At 41.2% G+C, this 24,931-nt stretch overlaps 1 protein-coding gene across 1 annotated transcript in view; it reads right to left on the reverse strand.

The window, feature by feature from the left end:
* Positions 1 to 4,002: 4,002 nt before the first annotated feature.
* CTPS2 (CTP synthase 2) overlaps positions 4,003 to 24,931 on the reverse strand; it is a 191,229-nt gene continuing 170,300 nt past the window's right edge. Inside the window, exons 17-19 of the mRNA XM_044286767.1 lie at positions 9,250 to 9,346; positions 7,900 to 8,044; positions 4,003 to 4,249 (exon numbers count right to left, since the gene is read on the reverse strand). Coding sequence (XP_044142702.1) covers positions 4,243 to 4,249; positions 7,900 to 8,044; positions 9,250 to 9,346 — 249 coding nt within the window. The 3' untranslated portion in view covers positions 4,003 to 4,242. The remainder of the gene's footprint in view (positions 4,250 to 7,899; positions 8,045 to 9,249; positions 9,347 to 24,931) is intronic.

The following is a 24,931-nucleotide window of genomic DNA, read 5'->3' on the forward strand; positions in this document are numbered from 1 at the left end:
TCCTTTCGTGTACTGGCTGTGTGCTGGTTGGGGAATGCTTTCTGGCAGAGATCTGGAGTGGGAACTGTTTCTGAGTTGGACGCTGTGTACAGTACGATTTATCCTGACTGGTGGCTGGTGGCAGTTTTGGAGGGACGTGCTGACACTGATTCATACATTTTTTTCCCCCTTTATGTTTTTTTGGGGGGGGGGGGGGGGCTTTGAGGTGAGGGAGTTTCACGGCTTGGAGGTAGATTTTCGTGACACTTTCGCCGCGCACGCTGGTTGCCGCATCGCATGCGTGTGTGCTTTCCCTTTAAGCCTGTTACCCTTCCTTTCTGGTGTGCACGGGGTTAAGGTGTGAGCAAGGTGGAGCTGGGTGTGGTCTCAGGACTCTTCATATACTGTTGCTGTGAGACAGAGATCATTGTTATGTCTGCCTTTGTATGAGAAGGAGCTTGCTCCTTTCTTGGATGCTATCGGTGGGCCATCCTAGTTTGACATTGATGTCATCTGCAATGTCATTACCATGTCTTCCCTTTGTTTCTATTTCTTTACCTATCCTCACTTGTTATTTTGAGTATGGTGTGATGTCTGGTCTATTTGGTGTTTGTAGTCCAGCATGTTTGTTTGACATTTCCACTGTTTGTCTGTACCTCCGGAAGGGGGTCCCTGGGGTTCCCCAGAGGGGGAACTACAACTCAGTTAAGCAGTGCTGTCTGGGTCCGTCATGCATCTTGCCGCATGGTGGTCCAGGCAGTTACTACTACTCCTGTGTTTGGTGTTGGTACTGAGTCCAAAGTTGTGTGTTTGGGCTTCAGTGCTTTTCACAAGATCCAGTGGTTGTGGTGCGGACAACTCGTTCCTTTTAGTTGTTGTGGGCAGGTAAGTGACGTTGTGGTCCTGTGGTCTGTTGTCATTCTGCCACAGGACACTTACTCGAGTTTGTCCTCTGCTCCTCTCCTTGATGTTAGGCCTGCAGAGACTCCTGCTCTTCCGTGTTTTAGAAAGACAGGTCATCTCTGGCCCTGACCTTACTACCAGGGATTGTTAGGGTCAGAAGGTCCCAAGTTACGGAGTATGAGCCCCCCTACAATTGAGGCCGGCTCATACAGTTAGGAGGTCAGGGATAGGATGAGGGTGGCGTTAGGAGGTGACCTGCTTCCGGTATCCAGGCCTAGTGGCATATCCCGCATACCCCACATTGTACGGTGGGGGGTTTCCCCCACTCCCCACCGTGACAGTTATACACTGGTGTTTGTCTGTTTCACAAGTCCTAGAAGTAGATAAAGATAACCAAATCAAACAAATAAGTTAAAAAAAATACTAGACCTGGTTATTTTTTAAAAAGGAAATGGATCCAATACCACATTTCTGTGGTATGTGAACCTTTGCTTTCAGTATCTGGTGTGACTCCATTGTGCAGCAATAACTGCAACAAATTGTTGACTAGTCCTGCACATCAGCTTGGAGGAATTTTAGCCCATTCCTCTTTACAAAAAAGCTTAAATGGGTATTCCAGTTTTTTTAAGTTTTCCCCTATCCAGAGGATAAGGGATAACTATTGAACTGGTGAAGGTCGTACCACTGGTACCCCCACAGTTAACCAGAATGGGTATCCCTGTACCTTCTACAGCCCCCATCAAAAGAATGGCTTGCGGCCACTCCATTCATTTCTATGGGAATTCCGGAGATGGCGAGGGCTGTACTTAGCATTTTCCAGAACTCTTATAGAAATGAATGTGTGACCGGCTGCTCTCTTCATTCCTGGGGGGCAGCAGGGAGTACAGGGCCCATGTTCTCGTGATCCCAGCAGTAGGACCCACACTGATCAAATAGTTATCCCCTATCCTGTGAATAGTGGATAACTTGAAACAACTGGAACACTTCTTTAAGCTCTGCTACACTATGTTGGTGGGTTTTCTCCCATGAACTACACACTTCAGGTCCTTTCACAACATTCCTAGTGGATTAAAGTCAGAGCTTTGACTTGGCTTTTTCAAAACGTTATCCTTCCTTAACCAGTCTTTGGTAGAAGGACTTTTGTGCTTAAAGTTGCTGTCTTGCTGCATGATCCACATGGCCTTGAGATTCAGCTCACAGACAGATGTTCTGCCATTTTCCTTTAAAATTTGCTGGTATAATTCAGAATCCATTTTTCCATCAATAAAGGCAAGCCAGCCTGGCCCAGATGCAGCAAAATGGGCACCAACCATGATACTACCACCACTGTGTTTCACAGATGGGATGCTGTTTTTATGCTGGAATGCAGTGTTTTCCTTTCTCCAAACATAATGCTTCTCATTTAAACCAAAAAGTTATATTTGGTCTCATCCATCCATAAAACATTGTCCCAATAGTCTTCTGGCTTCTCCAGGAGATCTTTAGCAAACTGCAGATGGGCAGCAATGTTCTTTTTGGAGAGAAGTGGCTTTCTTTTTGAAATCCTGCCATACACATTGGACTCATGAACATTTACATTAGCTAATGTAAAAAAGGCGTTTAGTTGCTTAAAGGTTACTTTGGGTTCCTTTGTGACCTAACGGATGATTACACGCCTTGTTCTTGGCGTGATCCTTGTTGGTTGACCACTCCCAGTGAGGGTAATAATGGTCTTGAATTTCCTCCATTTGTACACAATCTGTCTGACTGTGACAGACCTGGCTGAGTCCAAACTTGTCAGATATGGTTTCATAAGCTTTTCCAGCAGGATGAGCATCAGTAACTCTTCTTCTGAGGTCCTCAGAAATCTTCTTTGTTCATTTCATGATACACTTCCACAAATCTATGTTGTTAAGATCGGCTTTGATTGTTCTCTGTTATTTTAATAAAACAGGTCACCCACTCACACCTGATTGTCATCCTACTGATTGAAAACACCTGACTGTAATTTCACTGTCAAATTATCTGCTGATCCTAAAGGTTCACACACATTTGCCACCTACTGACATGTGACACTGGATAATTTTCCTCAAAAATTAATGACCAAGTCTAATATTTTTGATTCATTTGTTTGATTTGTTTGCCTTGTGTGAAAATCTGATGCAGTTTTAGATCACATGTAGGCAGAAATATAATACATTTTAAAGAGTTTGCAAACTTTCAAGCACCACTGTAAGATATATAATTCCTATTATATATCGTTATATTGATTTAAGTCTAATTTTTGTGATACAGAGCTGCAAATCCCCTGTATAGGCAAACTTTTGTCTGCCTGTGGCATAATACAGTATGCCATCAGCACCTAAGCTACCTTTAGTGGTGTTTGCAGGCAGCCAACATTTTATGAAATAAATCTCTAAGGAGGGGATTTTGAGCTCTGTATAACAAACATGGAGCCCCAAATACCATAAAGTATATTAAAAAACGTATGCGCACACAGTGTGGGAATGAAAAATGCCATGGTTCCAAAAAAAGATCAATACTCACTTTAAAACTGTAAACATTGGGGGTCATTTACTATGCTGGGGGTCATTTACTATGCTGCAGATAGCAGCACAACGGTTATCTGCGCTGCTATCTGCGACTTTGCCCCACTGACGCCAGGTCTAAAATTATGGGTGTGGCGTGAAATGGGCCAGGAGGCCTGTCTCATTCACCACTGTATATGCCTGTTTTAGGCGTCGAAAAAGGTCTAAATGTAAGACAGCTAGGAAGCTGTCTTACACATAGAACTGGCACTGGATGCGCCAAAGTTATTGCGTCTCTTCATAACTTCGGCTGATACACCGCCAGTTTAGGGCATCTAAAATGCCGGTCTTAATAAATGTGCCCCTTTGTGTACAATAGTTTACATGCAGTATCACGGCAGGAGAGGGTAACACAGACCGGCCGGACGACTAAAATTGCGGTGCTGGAGTGGCTGGGCATTTTAAAGGGTTATCCCATGAAAACTATTATTATGTAATGAATAGGACATTTCAATTGAACTATTATTGCAATATATAAATTTTTTTATTTTTATGTACATTTTCTTCTTTAGTAGGGAATCTTCTGTTTATTCTTCTGGTCCACGTTCTCCTGCATTCAGAGTTGGTCTAACACACTCACAAACTTTCCTGCTCCCTTCCCCTACCGTCAGTGCTGGTGTAAAGATCTCATAGAGAAGCAGGTGAAACGGTCCAGACACCTTTCATTCATTCATCTTTACTTCTAAAATCACAGAAGTATAACGGAAAAATGGTGCAGGTGCAAGATTGACAGTGCCAGGCAAGATATTTGCAGTATCAATCATGGGGAAGTTTGTGGAACAGCAGAGAAGGACTATTTTCTATGCAGGGGAAGAAAGGGTTAAGAAGAGTTAATTGCAATACTTCCTGGAGATGCAGGTGCTTGATTGTCTCATGTTAGAAGAAAGTCCTCCAGATGACTGATACCATTTTTAAATTTGTGGGATAACCACTTAAGAAGTGAGTAGTACTTATTTTGTCATTTCTGCCTTCTTCTCCATGATATTCTAATGTATCTGACAGCCATATAACCAATAAAGGGATCATACCTAACATTATGTTTCCATGATACATTGAGATATCTTTCTTAAAAAATAATGTGCATTGAAGATCTTTTAGTATAAGCTACTCAGATTCTGCACACTAGAGTACAGACTGCAGAAAACTGCATAGGAAAGCATCCCAGCAATGCTATTAATTTTGAGCCCTGGGCACTCTGACTTTCCGTAAGTCTAAAAGAATTGATATTACACATTTCTGATTATCTCATGAAACAAACAGTATTCAGCTGCTAATAATACAAAGCTTGCAAAAATCTTACTTTTGTACTGGAACATAGATTAGTATGTGAGATCTATCAAGAGCAGTGGATGTTTTTTTCTATTTTGTGTTAAAATAAAAATAAAAACTCAGGGAGAGCCCTCATTTATAAGTAAAGAGATTATATCATAGTTTTGGGGAAACTATAAAGTTTGATGTTACCCAAGTTTCAGACCAAAAGAAAATGCTTCCATCTATTCCTGACATTAAATATCAGTGTTTAAATAGACAGCAAAGAAACTAGACAGCTTCCTTCCTTGGATCCTACTTGAATCTTCTCACAACAATATTGGCCTGGATGAAAGTGAAAGTATTCACCCCCTTTTTTTGCAAAATCTGTTACATTACAACCTGGATTTACAATGGTTTTTAATTTTGTTTTTATGTAATAGACCTAACAAAATACGGTAGTCCAAATTGTTACAGTGGAATGAAATAATACCTTGTTTAACCCTTAGGATACCAGAGGTTTTTCCGTTTTAATTTTTCTTCCCTATCTTCCTTGAGCCATAACTTTTTTATTTTTCCATTCACATATCCATATATGGGCTTAATTTTTGTGGGACTAGTTGTACTTTCCAATGCCACCATTTAATATGGCATACAATGTAGTGGTAATTGGGAAAAAAAATGCAATTCCTCCACCATTTTACGGGTTTTGTTCTTATGGCATTCCCTTTCTGAAAAAACGGACCTATGCCCTTCATTCTCTGGGTCAGTAAGATTACAAAGAAACCAGATATGTGTAGGGGTTTTATGTCTAAACAAGTGTACAAATAAATAAAAACTTTTTTTACATCACCATATTCTGACACCCATAACTTTTTTTAGTTATATCTACTGAGAAGTGTGGGGGCTCATTTTTTGCAGGACGATCCATAGTTTTTATTGATACCATTTTGGAGTGTGTGTGACTTTTTGATCACATTTTATTACTTTTTGGGGTAAGAAGTAATGAAAAAATGGCGAATTGGCCATTTTGACCCTTTTTTCCGTTACACCATTAGCTGTATTGGAAAATTATTTTTATATTTTAAAATGTACAGTTGTTTTCAGACGTGGTGATGCACATGATGTTTATATCTTTGTTTTTTAGGTATTTATTTTTTTTATTCTACGGAAAGGGGGTGATTTTAACTTTTATATTTTTTTAAAAAATTATACATTTTTTAACTGTTTTTTTTTACTTTTTGGGGGGGGGTTTAGATCGTGTTTGAGGCTACAAAACTCTGTATTTTTTTGAAAATTCTGTATCATTAGGTTTATTGTATATCCATATTGGTACAGAATTGCTCATTTCATATGTTGGCCTGCCACATGCTGGACAAAATAAGAATTGCAGCTTCAATACCCTGGTTCTCTTCAGAGAGACCCAGCGTATTGAAATAAATTGGCCGCAGACGATGCCTGCAAGAAGCGCTTCCAGGTTTTTCACCCTTTAGATGCCGTGATTACACTTGATCACGGCATCTAAAGGCTTTAATGATCGCAATCGGCATTATTGCTGGTTGCGGTCATTAGCGGCAGGTCTCTGTTTAAAACAGCGGAGACCCGCCGGCCATGGCGCCTGCTGCCACAAGTGGGCTCCATGTCTGCCCACCGTTGGTGTATATGTATTCACCTCCTTTGCTACAAGGCCCTGAGTTTAAGAGTTTGGCCACTTTCTGGTTACTGTTGTCCACTGACTATATGACATTTACTAATATACCATAGCGTTTGTTGAAATTCTGCACCATTTTCTATATTTCATAAGGTATGCCACTTGTTTGCAAAATCATTTGTGCTGTCCACACAAAGATCCTGTCCATAAAATGAAGGGTCATATGACCAGGCAAATCACCTCCATGTGATGCCTACTCCTTTGAAATACACTGCACCTGTCAACTGTACTTGCACTGTTGGGAGTTTAGTGCAGGTTCAGCGTGTTTGAATGGAGGAAGCTGAGTGATGTATCTGGTCAAAGGACCCTCCATCAGCAGCATCTTATCGACATGACCTCTATGCGGACAGCACAGAAGATTTGTCTAACAAGAGAGGCATGGTTTATGAAATATAACATATCACACAGAATATGAACAAAGGCTATATCAGTAAGTGCCATATAGTCATCTTATATACACATTGGTCAACAGTATCCAGAAAGTGCATCGGGCAAGGAGGGCATTAATCACATGTGATATATAGTTTCGCCATCTTCTGGACCCCAACTTGTTTACCATGGACATGGTCACATATGCAACAGAAGCCAATGACTGGCATCAGCACTGACATTTCCCCAAGACACACGTCACTGGCTGAAAGTAAACTAACCAGGGACCAGAAGCTGGAGGAGGTCTGGAGCAGCGAAAAGCAGGTAAGTACAAAGTACAAATCTTTCATTAGGTGGTCTTCCGTAAGGCCCCACTGTCTGGAGTATATGGCTTATTGCGGTCCAATGCGAGATGAAAAACACTAGGGGCCAAAAGTAAACACTTCATAATTCCTGGAAAACCCCTTTAGAGAGTCCATTCACGCGTCCGCATAACGGGTCCGCAGCCGTTCCGCAATTTTGCAGAACGGGTGCGGACCCATTCATTTCAGTGTCCGGATCCGTACTTCCGTTCCGCACAATAAAATAGAGCATGTCCTATCGTCCACAGCCATGGACAAGAATAGGCATTTCTATCATAGTGCCGGCCATGTGCGGTCCGCAAAAAAAAAAAATTCTGCAGCGTTTTCCACTGCAGAATCAATTTTCTATTAAAATGAATGGAGAGATTCATATACAGGAAATCTGCAACGAAATCTGCACCATAATTCAAACCATGCTCGCTCAGCTCTGTTCGGAAGTGAATGGAGAGCACGCTGTGTATATGCAGTGCTCTCTCCTTCACTTTGAGGGCTTTGTTCTAGAGATACTTGCAGGGTCCCAGAGGTGGTAACCACATTGGTGGCATAGGCTAGAGATATGCCACCAATCACTGAGATGGGCCAACTCTGTTAGGATTTAGGGGGAGATACTGTTTAATGCGGAATAAAGAATAGGGTGAACACAAGAAAAGTAAGAGAAGATACATGGATTATGCAGCAGATATATAGTAATGGGTTATTCTACAAGTTGGCTATCTGGAGTCAATGTCTAATATGGTCAATACACATATGTATAGCTTACCTGGGAGATAGCTTGCCGCCATTCTGTATGTATGTAGATAGCTTTCCAGAGGCAGCCAACATTAGCCCAAGATAAGGAGGAGAAGGTTTCATAGGTCTGGATGAGAATTCTGGATGAAACTGCACGCCAACAAAGTATGGATGATCTGCAAACAGAAGAAATAGAATACACTGTATAGCACAAGATTGTGAATGACGAATGATAACAGCGCTCTACAGACATTAGCCCTACAGACATTGAACATACAGAAGAGGCTGTGTCCATACTCGAACACTGCTCCTTTAAAACTCGTCCTCACTTTGGTCGTGCAGTGATGAGGAATAGTTCATTCTGGAGATCTAGTGGATATGTGATGAATGCCAATTGTGGGTAAACCCTAATGTATTTTGAAGAGTAAAGCCAGAATTACACTGCTTGCACCGAAGTAACTGTAGAAGTAGCACAATCCGCCATGGCAGAGCCCCTAATCCATGACATTCATATGTTTCAATAGGGTCTATTTAAAGGATAACTGTCATATTATTATAATTTTTTTTTTTTGCTAAAGTGTAGGGCAAGTGATAGGTAACAATTTTGCAATAGACTTTCCTTTAGCCAAACGTTTATTTTTGGTAGAAAACTGGGGCTGAAATGGCCCTTAGCAGCACTCTTCAAAAGAGCATTGCTAAGGGCCATCCGTCTCCTATTAGAAAAGGGGAGACGGGCTGTGCAGACGCTGTGCTTCTGCCTCCCATGCTTCCCTGGGAGCCAGAAGGCTGGGCACAGGAGTCTTAGGAGTTAAAATTACATTTATATTCCCCTTTCTATGCAATCTAATGCTCCGTTACATTCACTGACCTGCGATCGCTGTGATAATAATTCATGAAGCAGCCGCCGGCTCACTGCGCACAGTGCTTCTACTTCCAGCGGCTGGTTCATGAATTATTATCACAGCGATCGCAGGTCCCTGAATGTAACGGAGCATTAGACTGCATAGAAAGGGGGAATATAAAGGTAATTTTAACTCCTAAGACTCCTGTGCCCACGGAAGCACGGGAGGCAGAAGCACAGCGTCTGCACAGCTCATCTTCCCTTTTCTAATAGACGGATGGCCCTTAGCAACGCTCATTTGAAGAGTGCTGCTAAGGGCCATTTCAGCCCCAGTTTTCCACCAAAAATAAATGTTTTGGCTAAATAAGGTCTATTGCAAAATTGTTACCTATCACTTGCCTACACTTTAGCAAAAAAAACAAGAAATATGACAGTTATCCTTTAACAAGCCAAGCACCTAAGTGACAAATGGCATATATAGAAGTCATATTCTGTTATTTCAAACAACTTCACTTTAAATGAAAAAAACTAGCTCATAACCTTCAAGCTCAATGATCTCCATCCTCTGTCCCTCAGTGTCATGTCCAACAAACTTTAGACCTTTTTCTTCAAACTGTGGAATAAGTTCTGGATTCACCTGTGTAGAATTAGAAAGAGAAAGACTTTAAAGGGGTTATGCCAATAATGATGTAAAAAAATACAAATCACACAGTACATGACAATCTCTTTCTAACAAAGCTAGAACCAGACCTGTACCTCACATGGATCCAGAGATCTCCCTATACATTGCTCCAATTGTTCTGAAAGGTTTATATCCAACTGGCAGCTCAAGGAGCATGTCCTTTCTCAGTAAGTGTGTCCCTTTTCAGGGGGTGTGTCCTTTCTCGGAGGGTGTGTCTTTTCTGCTGTAGCTCTCTCCCTGTAAACTGACACAGCTTCTACAGAAGATAGAGCTGGTGGCAGTTGAACATTTAAACTGAGTAGTGTGTTGGATGTTGAAATTAAGAAAAGAACCAACAGCAGGTGGCGCTATACAGATACATTTTATTGAATAACTCAGGAGCTAGACTACCTTTTTTTATTACATGCAATTACAAAGTATTCAGATCCAGCTGCTGGTTAAAGAATTTTGAATATTTCTCTGACATAACAATTAAAGGGTAAGTTTACTTTGCAGCAAAATTTTACCGTTTATAAATATCTGTGTTTTAAACATTTTTTGTGGATCACTAGTCAATGAGTGTGGCTTATAGGAAAGAGTATGGCTTACTGGTAGGGGTCTGGCTTAAGATGCATGTGCCAAACTGCACAAAATGTTTGGCACAAAGTAAGCCCACTGCTGTCCCTTGCAGACGCAAACTCCACGCCACTTGCCATAACAGCCGGCATTCTGGTTGCCAGATTCCTTTGCAAGCTGCTGCCTAGTGCCACAGTCCCTGTCAACTTAGGGCGCGTGTGCTCACCTCTAGCCTCTTAAAAGGCCAGTGCACGTTCTTGTCAATCCTTCCCCCCAAAAATGGCTGGAGTTCCCTGGGAATTTTAGGCACTCTCTCGAGGCAAGGGTGCCTGAGCTTTTAGGTTCCCTGGTGACCAGCAAAGGTGTTTGACGTCTAGTGCTTCTGTTCATCCTGCATTATTCCTGCTTATATTTCTGTCTATGCTCTTGCCTGTAACCAACCTGCCTGTGTGCTCCTGCACTTCCAGTTTCAATTCTGTTCGTCTTTAAGTTAACCCAGTTTGTCTGCCTTGTCCAAGTTCCTGTCAAGTACTCAGCTTGCCTGTCTTGACTGTCTTCACCAACACCCTGCCTGCTGGTTTATCGTGTCTCAATCTATTGACACTATCTGCGCGAAGTTCAGATCTCTGACTGCTCCTGCAGTTTTTCTGCTGTTTTGATACGTTTTTGGTATCCAGAGCTCATGGTGCTTGCCCCAGAGTCCCTGACCCCAGTTGGTCAGATGCAACCATACCGGGACTATCCCAGTAGGTGCAGTCTGATTGCTCCCCAGCAGCAAAGTACAGATACCTGTACAGGTGTTAAAGGGTGAATACCAGGGGACCGCCAGAATAACTCCCTTAGGGTTAGCCCAAAGTCAGACCAGTTGGCTGGCACAGTGGGTCCATACTCACAAATTGTGCAACATGTCTAGCAAGATGTAACAAGCCTCATACAGCACTGTGATAACTTTGGTACATCTTTAGACTGTCTGGTATAAAGATGTACCAAAGTTACATTGTCTATATATTAGACAGGATTAGTAAATCTGCTCCACTGCATTTTCTTTAACTGTTCCTGAATTTTAGTCTCAGTTGTAGTCCACAGCTGTATTCACAGTCCTTTTGGTTGTTATTGGAAACAACAACCAGTGTAACTCCTATAATTCAGTGGGATAATTAGTTTTTCCTTCATCAAATTACTCTAGTATCTGAAATAAAGACTTCACTGTAACAGTAACAGGGATCTGGCGACGCGCTTCCCCTTCGCAGCGCCGTCGGCATCCCGTGCATGTAGGGGAGCGGGGACGCGGCCTCGTCTCCACAGTAACCAGGGGGCAGGGAGGATCCGGCCGCGCTGAGGAGTCCTCCATCCCTTAGACAACGAGCTGCAGGGGAGCTGAGCGCCGATAATGGTGAGTCGGCGCTCAGCTGTATTGGACTATGTAACGCGAGTCACACAGGACAGAGGTTCGGGTGGAAATTAGGGCTGCACTCTTCCCTTCCTACATAACATTCACTTCCTAGAATGTAAATCTAAAAATATGGGGGATTTTACCTCTAAAGCCAACAGATTTGTGAATGGAGTCCTGGATTATAATATACAGTAGACTGTAATTCAGGTTCAGTACACGATGTGTAAGTTATAAACTTTATTCACCAAGTGACTCAACATAGATTAATTCTAAGTATATTGCTGCAAAATAATGTTCATGGTAAACTTTTGGGTTTTCCTTGTTACTCCAAGCCTTACGTTCCCATCATTAGTTTAGCTGCCATCTCTGGCCCAGCTCTAGGTTTACTATTTTTTCTCATACATGGTTCCTCAACATCCTTTGTCATCCTTACCCAATGTTATACAGTTAACTATGCAATGGGGAGATTTATCCTGTTGTCTTAGGTGTATAACCTCTGTAAATACTTGGCAAAGAAGACACTGAAGACCTATGTCCACTTTTGCAACTAGTCTTTCTTTTATAGTCTCCATCTTAAATAAAAATAAATTTGGAGTGTTTTTTGTGTGTTTCCAGTGCCAATGCATTTGTATATATATATGAGACAGCACTCTACACTTGAAACAACCCGGAGAGAGTATTGCCTTAAATGAGTATTTAATATTGCACATCTACATTCGCAATAAAGAAAAACCTGTCCTAGAACCTAATTAAAACAAAGTCAGCCTTATACTAAACAAAAAGAAAATAATGTACATTAAAACTGAATAAAAGTAAAAAATAAAATATGTGACGTATAGTGGCAATATTGCTGTATGTATGATAGGCCTACAAATATCATTATAGTAGCTCTTGGATGGTTATAATATTAGTACCTAACATTCATACAGCTACAGAGGATTGCCACGATAGATGGCACATTTGCACGTGATGATGGTGGGTTATAAATGGCAACACATCTGCATCTGTTAGTATTAAGTTATTATTAGTAATACATTTGCATATGCTAATTTCAGGTTATAAATAATAACACAATCAGTATCTAGTTGGGCGCACAAAGAGTTCTGTCTACGGGTAATCCACCATTAATAGGACTTATAAGTCTATCAGTTTGTTTACTGTGATGAAATACAAAAGTGATACATTTGAAAGTCTCTTCTTTTCTCTGTGTCCACTGTAAAATTATATCTTCATTTGGTTATTGTGTCATTCAGCTGTATTACCATTAGTCTTTAGGAGAGATAATATCCCTACAGTGATCAGTGTTGAGTACTCACTGTTTAGCCAATGGTATTTACCAACAGTGGCGTCCCACGTGGTAATCAGCACATTGGCCTCCTCCCTGTGAGTGGTGCGGGTGATGTTCTCACACTATTGGTGCCTACAGATACACTTGCAAGCTCCGAGACTCACTTGCTAAAAATCAATGGAAATATGAGAAAATAATCTCTTCACTACAAGTAATGTGGAGCGATTCACGGATAATATAACTCTCCTCTTGCAATCCCCCTACCTCACCAAAAGACCGAGGCGGTTTGAGACCGGCAACATGGGACGCCAAGCAGCAACCGCAGAAATCGCGGCAAACTCAGCCACGAGCAAAGGTAACGTCACCAAGAGGGCCTGTCTCATATACATATACAAATAACCAATTGCTTTAATGGGGTGAGTGAAATTGACAAGAGCACCATATGCATAGTAACAAGAGGGTGAGCCCCTATATTCCTCCAGTGCCAATGCATGTTTCCATGACAGACTCAAACATTGAGTAGTCTGATCCTATAGTTCTGCATAATTCCATCTGACCTGTACTTCTTTTCAATCTACTACAGTACAATAAGTTTGTATGAATAAGGGGGAGATGGAAGTAATGGTTACTACAGGATTAGACTACATAGGATTTGTCTGTAGTCATGTATGCCTGTATAAGAGCTGTATACACAAAACTATAGAAATGTGACAACTGATGACCTAGCATATTTGCTGTGAATCTTTTCTTCCATGACTGCTGACCCACCCTTGGATATCCCACTGATGACACCCTTTACCATAAAAATATCACTTATTCAATAGATAAATGTTGGGACATCTGGAGACAAGTGGGGGTGGCGGTAGGGCTGTGGGCAGTGAGCGCTTCTATTGTGGATGCACTCATCTCTCTATATTAAAGGGAGTCTGTCACCTCCATATGGCCATAAACAGTCCTCACATTGTCCTATAGCACACCTATACATGAATGTAATAGTACCTTTGTCTTTGTCTGCATCGCTTTAACTACTGCGCATGCGCAGTAGTTAAAGCCATGCTGTGCCCACAATGGGCATCGCAGTGCGCATGTCCCAGCCTGGCGAGGCAGTGCGCAGGCGCGGGATCTCGGCCGGATTGAAGGATGACGCAAGGGAATAGGAGGGCGGGCAGAGGCAGAGGATGGGGCGGGGAAACAATGAAAAAAAGGCAGAGCAGCCTGGGCTCCAACACAGTGAACGTCCCCCCTGGGCACTTGCGAGTTGAATGCTGCAGCCTAGTGCCCTTAGAGTATCAGAGGCCGATGCAGGCGGCATGATGATGTCATCGTGCCTCCTGAGCCGGGCAGTATAGAACTCGGGACACAGGCCGGAAAAGGCCTGCAGCACATCGCTGACAGCTTCATGGAGGGCATTGTTTCTAATGGGGCACTTAATAGGTGCATTTTGTTCTGAAACACATAAGGGGGTATATTAGCTTTATAGGGACATTAGCTCTACTAGGGGCACATTAGGGGTAATTTTTTGACTGGCGCACATTACACAAAGGTATTTTCTGTACTGGCACACTTTATAAGCGGGTCATTTTGTACTGGTACACATTATAATGGGTATTTTTGTAGTGGCACTCATTATAGGGGTATATTTTTACTGGTGCAGATTATATGGGGTAATTTTGTACTGGCGCACATTATACAAAGGGTATTTTATGTACTGGCAAACATTGTAAGGGGGTATTTTTTGTATTGGAACACTTAGCACAATTATTTTTGTGGAGCACTATATTTACAGAACTACTAGTATTATGGGAACTATTTCCTGGGCGCAGATATTTTTAGTGCACTGTGTGCCAATAATTATGAAGGGGGCACAATCTGCGTGGTATGCAATATTTTCAGAGGGATTATCTATTTCTGTAGAATAGTACTGGGGAGCACAGTGGCATATTATTGGGGGGTGGCAGAAAGGGGCGTTTAGAAGGTTAGAGAATGATGGAAAAGTAGGAAACTAACATGTCTGTATGTAAAACTCTGCAGAGATGAGACATGACTGAAAGAAATCATCATGGCTAGGGATGAGCAAATCGACTTTGGATAAAACATCCAAAGTCGATTTGCATAAAACCTTGTTAGAATACTGTACGGAGTGTTTTCCGTTCAGTATTAGAATGTATTGGCTTCGATGAGCAGAAGTATACAAGACGTATACAAAGAGGCAGGGCTCACACTGCACACAATAGTAGTCGATGGGTGCACTATTAGGTTGGGAATCCAAACCCAAACCGTAATTAATAACAATAATAAAAGAAATATATATAGGCACACCCACCTTCTGGAAGAATATGTCGGCACATCTTAAGTGGAAAACAACTTGACAAATTTATTTACATACAATAAAATATAGAAAGTGAAATATATGATAAAATAAAATAAAAAATAATAATAATACACTACTGATGAATAAATTAACAATAATTGGCTCACATGCTCACATAACGTATTGATTATTCATTCTCATCATGCCCGGGATACTTTGCTCAATAATTTATAATCCTGATATACAATAAATGAATACATCTTGGCAGGTCCTCAATTCATGAATCTACTGATGTCAATCACAGTTCGTGATTAACGTGCATCTACAAGAATAGAGTATATGATCCATGGAGTCCATAATTAGGGTGCATAGAGCACAGTTGTAGAGGTTTCTATCCAATCCATACAACTTCTATTATCAATACTTGTCACCGCCACTTCTGTGAGAAGGTCTGTTAGATGTTCTTCTCTACCTGCATGAAGTTCTTTGTTTTGGTTTCACTTTGTCATCTCCTTTCCTTCTCCCAGCTGTCACCTATTTACACTATTTATATTCCCTCCCATACTGCCTCACTTTGCGGTTTATACTTCTTCTTGGATTGTGTTCACTGCTGGATGCTGCTTCTGCTGATTCCTCGGATAAGTCTGTTTCCTTTATTTGTGTTTCTTTGCTGGCTTGATTCTAGGTGACCCTGACTCCGTCCGCATTAAGTGCAGGGAGACGGTGGTCATGTCCCCTCACTATTATAGGGTTTTCAGGTGTCACATAGTATGAAGTACGTGGACATGCAATCGTCTACCATAAAGACCTTTGCATGGGCATAGCAGTCAGGGAGAGATCTAGTGGTTTTATAGGGCTCACCCATATGCTCCTTAGTTTGGGATCAAGCCAGTCGGATGTTTATTTATAAGTTCCAGCTATCTGCAACACCATCCGTGACAATACTTTGTAGATTATATCCCACACGTGAATATTCCACTTTTTGTTCTAAATGTGGTGGTAATTCTCTACAAATAGCGCACTGGTTGGCAATGAAACGCAATAAAAACGCATGATTATCGCAGTTACTGAAATGAGCTCTCAACTCACTATATACAGATTAATGATATATAGATCGATGTATAGGGATAAGATGAAAAAAATAATGTAAGAAGGGAAGGAGGAACAATCAGAATAAATGGAAATGGAGACTATAATCCATGTACGGGTTTTTGTAGTATTTTTGTGGTAGTGTTCCTGATACAATAGATCCAGTCTGTAATGAAGACCGATCGGTATAAAAGAACCACACAATGTTATGTGACATATGGCTATTGAGGAAGGAGCAGTGGCTCTGAAACGCGTCTAGTGGTACATATGTCACTGTATGTTTGATGTCGACATCTATTTAAAGAATTGTATGCCAAGCCAACAGCCGGTGCAATTATCAACAATGTAAGCAGTATATTGGACAATAGAGTGCGTTTGGTGCGCAGCAGGACAAACGAACATGTGTATGCTGGGAGGCACGCTGGAAGTTGAACAGCATTATCAGTAATAGTGGGGGGCTGCAAGAGCGGTAGCGATATACTGATAAGGCAGGGGTAAGTGCACAGCCCCACAGCCCATCCGGCTCCAACTTACTGTAAATCCTTGCTTGCGCTCCACCACTAAGCCTCAGAGTCACCAGCGCTTCAGCTACCAACTAACAGGTAAGCGCTGATGTATACAGACTTTCAATAGCAACGCTACCTGCAACTACTTACTAACACACGAACAACACTCATTACCTAAGCGCTTTTTTAGGGTGAGTGCTACATATGAGACACTCAGCACTAAGAGTGGTACCTACAGACGCCTATTAATACTAATGCTACTGGCATATAAATACCAGCATAATGCGCTATTTGTAGAGACTTACCACCACATTTAGCACAAAAAGTGGAATATTCACATGTGGGATATAATCTACAAAGTATTGATAATAGAAGTGTATGGATTGGATATAACCTCTACAACTGTGCTGTATGCACCCTAATCATGGACTCTGATCGTCACATTTTTTGATGATAACACTTTATGATCATATACTCTATTCTTGCAGATGCACTTCAATCATGAACTGCGATTGACATCAGTAGATACATGAATTGCGGACCTGCCAAGATTCATTCATTTATTGTATATCAGGATTATTAATTATTGAGCAAAGTATACCGGGCATGATAAGAATGAATAATCAATACGTTATGTGAGCCAATTATTGTTCATTTAATCATCAGTAGTGTATTATTATTATTTTAATTTTATTAAGTGTTCTTGCATGGCAAGATCACTTACTGTTATTTCACATATATATTATTATTATAGCCAAATTTACCACCCTAACTCCTCCCACAGTCTTTACACTACATAGACAATAATATACTGAAACATGCAGATAGTTCCCGATTGGTGTGCTATTACTTTGTGGAACGTTTCACGGAATGGTTCACAAAATATTGGCGTTTTTTTAGCGAAATTGGTCCCATATGAATGAATGGAAGAATGTTCAAAACTAAAGTGGGAGCTGACAAAAGCTAGAGTGGGAGCTGAAAAATCAGGACATCATTTCTAAACTGCCACCACTCGCTTATTTTAAAGCTCACCTACACAAATCTCATATCAAAACGTTCAGCTATCCATGCTGCCACTAAAAATGTCCATGGCTAAGCCATAGTCCTGATAGTTTTGTCCATTTGTTTGCAACTCACGCCGCCCATTGACATTTATTGAACTCCACTCTAGCCACCTCAAATTTGAAGGGCAATTTCTAAACTGCGACTGTGCCTTCATTTTTAATATTTCAGAGACATAGTATGCATCAAAATGTAGGTCTGGGCCTTGTGATTCTCACTGTAGGATTTATACTTTTTAAACTATAACCGTTTGAAGATGGCAACCGCCTGTGAAGTGAGCAAGTTGGAGCAGTTTGTTTTTAACCGCTCTTCTCTGCCCTTGCTGTGGAGTGAGTTGCCATAGGAACCCAGGTGTGCAAGCAGCCAGCAGAGTGATTAAAGCTAGAGTGTGAGCTGAAAAATCAGGACATGATTTCTAAACTGCCACCACTCCCTCATTTGCAAGCCCACCTACACAAATCGGCTGCTAATGTTTTTATAAATGTATGTTTTAATGTAACTGTAAAGCACTTTGGGCAACAACATTGCAATTAAATGTGCAATATAAATAAATAAAAGTTGAAATGCATTTCTCACTCTATCAAGCTTGCCATGTGCACATTTTAAATTTGATCAATCAATTGGTTAGTCTAATGTTTACTATCTTTACTCACTCCAAACCCTCCACACAGTTACTCTGCCCACCCCATAAAGTTACTCTGCCCACCCCATAAAGTTACTCTGCCCAGTCCAACCTTTCCACAGTTACTCCAGCCACTCTAACCACACAACAGTTACTCAAGCCACTCCACCCAGTTACTCCGCCCACTCCAGTTGTAGAACTACTGGTGGAAGCAAGAACACTTCACACAATTTACCCAGAAATTGTAGCTTTTCTAGTTTTATAATATATTTCACTTTCTGTATTTTAATTTTATGTAAATAAATTTGTCAAGTTGTTTTACACTTAAGGTGTGTCAACATATTCTTCCAGAAGGTGGTGTGCCTATATATATATATTTTATTTTAGAAATTGATTTCTACTGAACAAAAAAAAAAACATTTCTCAGACTCGGGGTCAATTCCAAGGTACAACTTCGAACCAAAACCGAGTTCGGTAAAATGTTTTTTTACAGTAGAAATTAATTTCTGAAGTTATTACCCAAAGTCTTGCGAGACTGCAAAGTAATAACATAATATTATAGTAATATAATAGTAATATTAGAATACATTCTAATACAGTATTCTAACGAAGTTTTATGCGAATTGTATTAGGATGTTTCATCCGAAGTCGATTCGCTCATCCCTAATCATGGCGGTCTAGTCTGAATGGAAAAGATGAGGAAAGAGAACATCTACATCAGAGGAGACATCACTGGATGTAAGAGGTACCGTATGTGACTCTGTATTATCTTGTATGTTTTGTAGCGCTGTGTATAATGTTTTCCAAGTATGTCTTCAACAGCATGGCTGGAAGGAAGGGGTTAGGTTGTGAATTTGGCAAGGAGGGGTACCATTTCAACTTTTGCCTCAGGCAGCAGAAAGGCTAGGTGCACCCCGATTACAACATTTCAAGAGGTGAATAAATAAACCATTAAAAATAAGTGATGCTTCCACCTCCTTCTTTGGCTTTACATTTTGTGACTTTGGATCAGTGTGCACCAAGTAGCTGTTTTGAGGGGAAGTGATTTGCGTTTTTAAATCGCTACTGCTGCTGTAACTAAAACCACCTGAATCAGTGTGGATCAAACTGACAGTACACAATAGCCAGAGAGAAAGGGAATCATGGGGATCTGAGTGATACCCAAATCTCGGGGATATTGTATGTATTTACACTCACTTAAAGAATTATTAGGAACACCTGTTCTATTTCTCATTAATGCGATTATCTAGTCAACCAATCACATGGCAGTTGCTTCAATGCATGTAGGGTTGTGGTCCTGGTCAAGACAATCTCCTGTACTCCAAACTGAATGTCAGAATGGGAAAGAAAGGTGATTTAAGCAATTTTGAGCGTGGCATGGTTGTTGGTGCCAGACGGGCCGGTCTGAGTATTTCACAATCTGCTCAGTTACTGGGATTTTCACACACAACCATTTTTACAAAGAATGGTGTGAAAAGGGAAAAACATCCAGTATGCAGCAGTCCTGTGGGTGAAAATGCCTTGTTGATGCTAGATGTCAGAGGAGAATGGGCCGACTGATTCAAGCTGATAGAAGAGCAACGTTGACTGAAATAACCACTCGTTACAACCGAGGTATGCAGCAAAGCATTTGTGAAGCCACAACAAGCACAACCTTGAGGCGGATGGGCTACAACAGCAGAAGACCCCACCGGGCACCACTCATCTCCACAACAAATAGGAAAAAAGAGGCTACAATTTGCACGAGCTCACCAAAATTGGACTGTTGAAGAATGGAAAAATGTTGCCTGGTCTGATGAGTCTCGATTTCTGTTGAGACATTCAAATGATAGAGTTCGAATTTGGCGTAAACAGATTGAGAACATGTATCCATCAAGCCTTGTTACCACTGTGCAGGCTGGTGGTGGTGGTGTAATGGTGTGGGGGATGTTTTCTGGGCACACTTTAGGCCCCTTAGTGCCAATTGGCCATGGTTTAAATGCCATGGGCTACCTGAGCATTGTTTCTGACCATGTCCATCCCTTCATGACCACCATGTAGCTCGAATCATTTCAAATTGGTTTCTTGAACATGGCAATGAGTTCACTGTACTAAAATGGCCCCCACAGTCACCAGATCTCAACCCAATAGAGCATCTTTGGGATGTGGTGGAACGAGAGCTTCGTGCCCTCAAGTCTCTCAAATCGTGCCCTCAAATCTCCATCAACTGCAAGATGCTATCCTATCAATATGGGCCAACATTTCTAAAGAATGCTATCAGCACCTTGTTGAATCAATGCCACATAGAATTAAGGCAGTTCTAAAAGCAAAAGGGGGTCCAACACCGTATTAGTATGGTGTTCCTAATAATTCTTTAGGTGAGTGTGTATATATATATATATATATATATATATGTATATCTATACACACATATACATGAGAAAAATCTGGCAGCACTCCCTTCAACAATGGCTCTGGGTGCCCGCGGTGGTCCCTCAATTCAGGACAGAAAACAACGAAGAAGATCCGCAGCACTCCTTAAAGAATAAAATGTGCTCTTTATTCACACATATCAAATATTGACAACGTTTCGGTTCTCTTGCAGAACCTTTCTCACGTCAGGTGCTCACCTGACTTGAGAAAGGTTCTGCGAGAGAACCGAAACGTTGTCAATATTTGATATGTGTGAATAAAGAGCACATTTTATTCTTTAAGGAGTGCTGCGGATCTTCTTCATTATATATATATACACAGTACAGACCAAAAGTTTGGACACACCTTCTCATTCAAAGAGTTTTCTTTATTTTCATGACTATGAAAATTGTAGATTCACACTGAAGGCATCAAAACTATGAATTAACACATGTGGAATTATATACATAACAAAAAAGTGTGAAACAACTGAAAATATGTCATATTCTAGGTTCTTCAAAGTAGCCACCTTTTGCTTTGATTACTGCTTTGCACACTCTTAGCATTCTCTTGATGAGCTTCAAGAGGTAGTCACCTGAAATAGTTTTCACTCCACAGGTGTGCCCTGTCAGGTTTAATAAGTGGGATTTCTTGCCTTATAAATGGGGTTGGGACCATCAGTTGTGTTGTGGAGAAGTCAGGTGGATACACAGCTGATAGTCCTACTGAATAGACTGTTAGAATTTGTATTATGGCAAGAAAAAACGAGTGGCCATCATTAGTAAAGTAAAGAAAAACGAGTGGCCATCATTACTTTAAGAAATGAAGGTCAGTCAGTCCGAAAAATTGGGAAAACTTTGAAAGTGTCCCCAAGTGCAGTCACAAAAACCATCAAGCGCTACAAAGAAACTGGCTCACATGCGGAGCGCCCCAGGAAAGGAAGACCAAGAGTCACCTCTGCTGCGGAGGATAAGTTCATCCGAGTCACCAGCCTCAGAAATCGCAGGTTAACAGCAGCTCAGATTAGAGACCAGGTCAATGCCACACAGAGTTCTAGCAGCAGACACATCTCTAGAACAACTGTTAAGAGGAGACTGTGTGAATCAGGCCTTCATGGTAGAATATCTGCTAGGAAACCACTGCTAAGGACAGGCAACAAGCAGAAGAGACTTGTTTGGGCTAAAGAACACAAGGAATGGACATTAGACCAGTGAAAATCTGTGCTTTGGTCTGATGAGTTCAAATTTGAGATCTTTGGTTCCAACCACCTTGTCTTTGTGCGACGCAGAAAAGGTGAACGGATGGACTCTACATGCCTGGTTCCCACTGTGAAGCATGGAGGAGGAGGTGTGATGGTGTGGGGGTGCTTTGCTGGTGACACTGTTGGGGATTTTTTCTAAATTGAAGGCATACTGAACCAGCATGGCTACCACAGCATCTTGGAGCGGCATGCTATTCCATCCGGTTTGCGTTTAGTTGGACCATCATTTATTTTTCAACAGGACAATTACCCCAAACACACCTCCAGGCTGTGTAAGGGCTATTTGACCATGAAGGAGAGTGATGGGGTGCTGCGCCAGATGACTTGGCATCCACAGTCACCGGACCCGAACCCAATCGAGATGGTTTGTGGTGAGCCGGACCGCAGAGTGAAGGCAAAAGGGCCAACAAGTGCTAAGCATCTCTGGGAACTCCTTCAAGACTGTTGTAAAACCATTTCAGGTGACTACCTCTTGAAGCTCATCAAGAGAATGCCAAGAGTGTGCAAAGCAGTAATCAAAGCAAAAGGTGGCTACTTTAAAGAACCTAGAATATGACATATTTTCAGTTGTTTCACACTTTTTTGTTATGTATATAATTCCACATGTGTTAATTCATAGTTTTGATGCCTTCAGTGTGAATCTACAATTTTCATAGTCATGAAAATAAAGAAAACTCTTTGAATGAGAAGGTGTGTCCAAACTTTTGGTCTGTACTGTGTATATATATATAGATATAGATATAGATATATATAGAGAGAGAGAGAGAGAGAGAGAGAAGAAAAGAAAAAAAGCAGCACACATTAAACGCAGGTGCAAGTCCTTATGGGGGCATGTGACCAAGGTCCCAAGTACATACACTACGTGCAGAATTATTAGGCAAATGAGTATTTTGACCACATCATCCTCTTTATGCATGTTGTCTTACTCCAAGCTGTATAGGCTCGAAAGCCTACTACCAATTAAGCATATTAGGTGATGTGCATCTCTGTAATGAGAAGGGGTGTGGTCTAATGACATCAACACCCTATATCAGGTGTGCATAATTATTAGGCAACTTCCTTTCCTTTGGCAAAATGGGTCAAAGAAGGACTTGACAGGCTCAGAAAAGTCAAAAATAGTGAGATATCTTGCAGAGGGATGCAGCACTCTTAAAATTGCAAAGCTTCTGAAGCGTGATCATCGAACAATCAAGCGTTTCATTCAAAATAGTCAACAGGGTCGCAAGAAGCGTGTGGAAAAACCAAGGCGCAAAATAACTGCCCATGAACTGAGAAAAGTCAAGCGTGCAGCTGCCAAGATGCCACTTGCCACCAGTTTGGCTATATTTCAGAGCTGCAACATCACTGGAGTGCCCAAAAGCACAAGGTGTGCAATACTCAGAGACATGGCCAAGGTAAGAAAGGCTGAAAGACGACCACCACTGAACAAGACACACAAGCTAAAAAGTCAATACTGGGCCAAGAAATATCTCAAGACTGATTTTTCTAAGGTTTTATGGACTGATGAAATGAGAGTGAGTCTTGATGGGCCAGATGGCTGGATTGGTAAAGGGCAGAGAGCTCCAGTCCGACTCAGACGCCAGCAAGGTGGAGGTGGAGTACTGGTTTGGGCTGGTATCATCAAAGATGAGCTTGTGGGGCCTTTTTGGGTTGAGGATGGAGTCAAGCTCAACTCCCAGTCCTACTGCCAGTTTCTGGAAGACACCTTCTTCAAGCAGTGGTACAGGAAGAAGTCTGCAAGGTAAGAAAAACATGATTTTCATGCAGGACAATGCTCCATCACACGCGTCCAAGTACTCCACAACGTGGCTGGCAAGAAAGGGTATAAAAGAAGAAAATCTAATGACATGGCCTCCTTGTTCACCTGATCTGAACCCCATTGAGAACCTGTGGTCCATCATCAAATGTGAGATTTACAAGGAGGGAAAACAGTACACCTCTCTGAACAGTGTCTGGGAGGCTGTGGTTGCTGCTGCACGCAATGTTGATGGTGAACAGATCAAAACACTGACAGAATCCATGGATGGCAGGCTTTTGAGTGTCCTTGCAAAGAAAGGTGGCTATATTGGTCACTGATTTGTTTTTGTTTTGTTTTTGAATGTCAGAAATGTATATTTGTGAATGTTGAGATGTTATATTGGTTTCACTGGTAAAAATAAATAATTGAAATGGGTATATATTTGTTTTTTATTAAGTTGCCTAATAATTATGTACAGTAATAGTCACCTGCACACACAGATATCCCCCTAAAATAGCTAAAACTAAAAACAAACTAAAAACTACTTCCAAAAATATTCAGCTTTGATAATAATGAGTTTTTTGGGTTCATTGAGAACATGGTTGTTGTTCAATAATAAAATTAATCCTCAAAAATACAACTTGCCTAATAATTCTGCACTCCCTGTATAGAAGAAAAAGGCAGCACTCCAAATTAGTGAAAAAAAGTGGATGGTTTATTCACCCATCTAGCAGCAACGTTTCAGCTCTCTCATTGGAGCCTTTGTCTAGCTGGCTCCAATGAGAGAGCTGAAACGTTGCATATATATATATATATATATATATATATATATATGGTGTACAACGACAAGTAGCAGTTTTTAATACAACACATTGATTTTTTTTAGACACAAAAAAAAAAAATATACATAAAAAAACACTCCTTTGTATGTGGCAAGTAGGATATTATTTGCCTAGGTGGCAGTGATACAGTAAATGTATAATTATACTACCTGTCCTTAGACCAGGGTCAGGTGGATCCAAAGTATCTTTTTTCCCCCCAATGTGCTTATTTTTTTTAAATTAGACAATCCCCTTTCACATGAATGAGTTCCATGCATTGGACTCATTCATGTCAGTGTTATACAATACATTCGAGACCTCTAAGGGTTACATAGCATCATAAATCAATACAATATTATGCGACCCCCGCCAGTGCTGAGAGGTCAGGACGGGTGCTCTCGCTGACACATGCTGCGAGTCCAATGTGTGTAACTTGCTTATGTGAAAGAGCCTTTATAGGGTATCCTCTTTGAGTACATTATGAGTGGCAGTCTATGGATGTG

This window comes from Bufo gargarizans, chromosome 3 (assembly GCF_014858855.1).
Source record: "Bufo gargarizans isolate SCDJY-AF-19 chromosome 3, ASM1485885v1, whole genome shotgun sequence".
Lineage (NCBI taxonomy): Eukaryota > Metazoa > Chordata > Amphibia > Anura > Bufonidae > Bufo > Bufo gargarizans.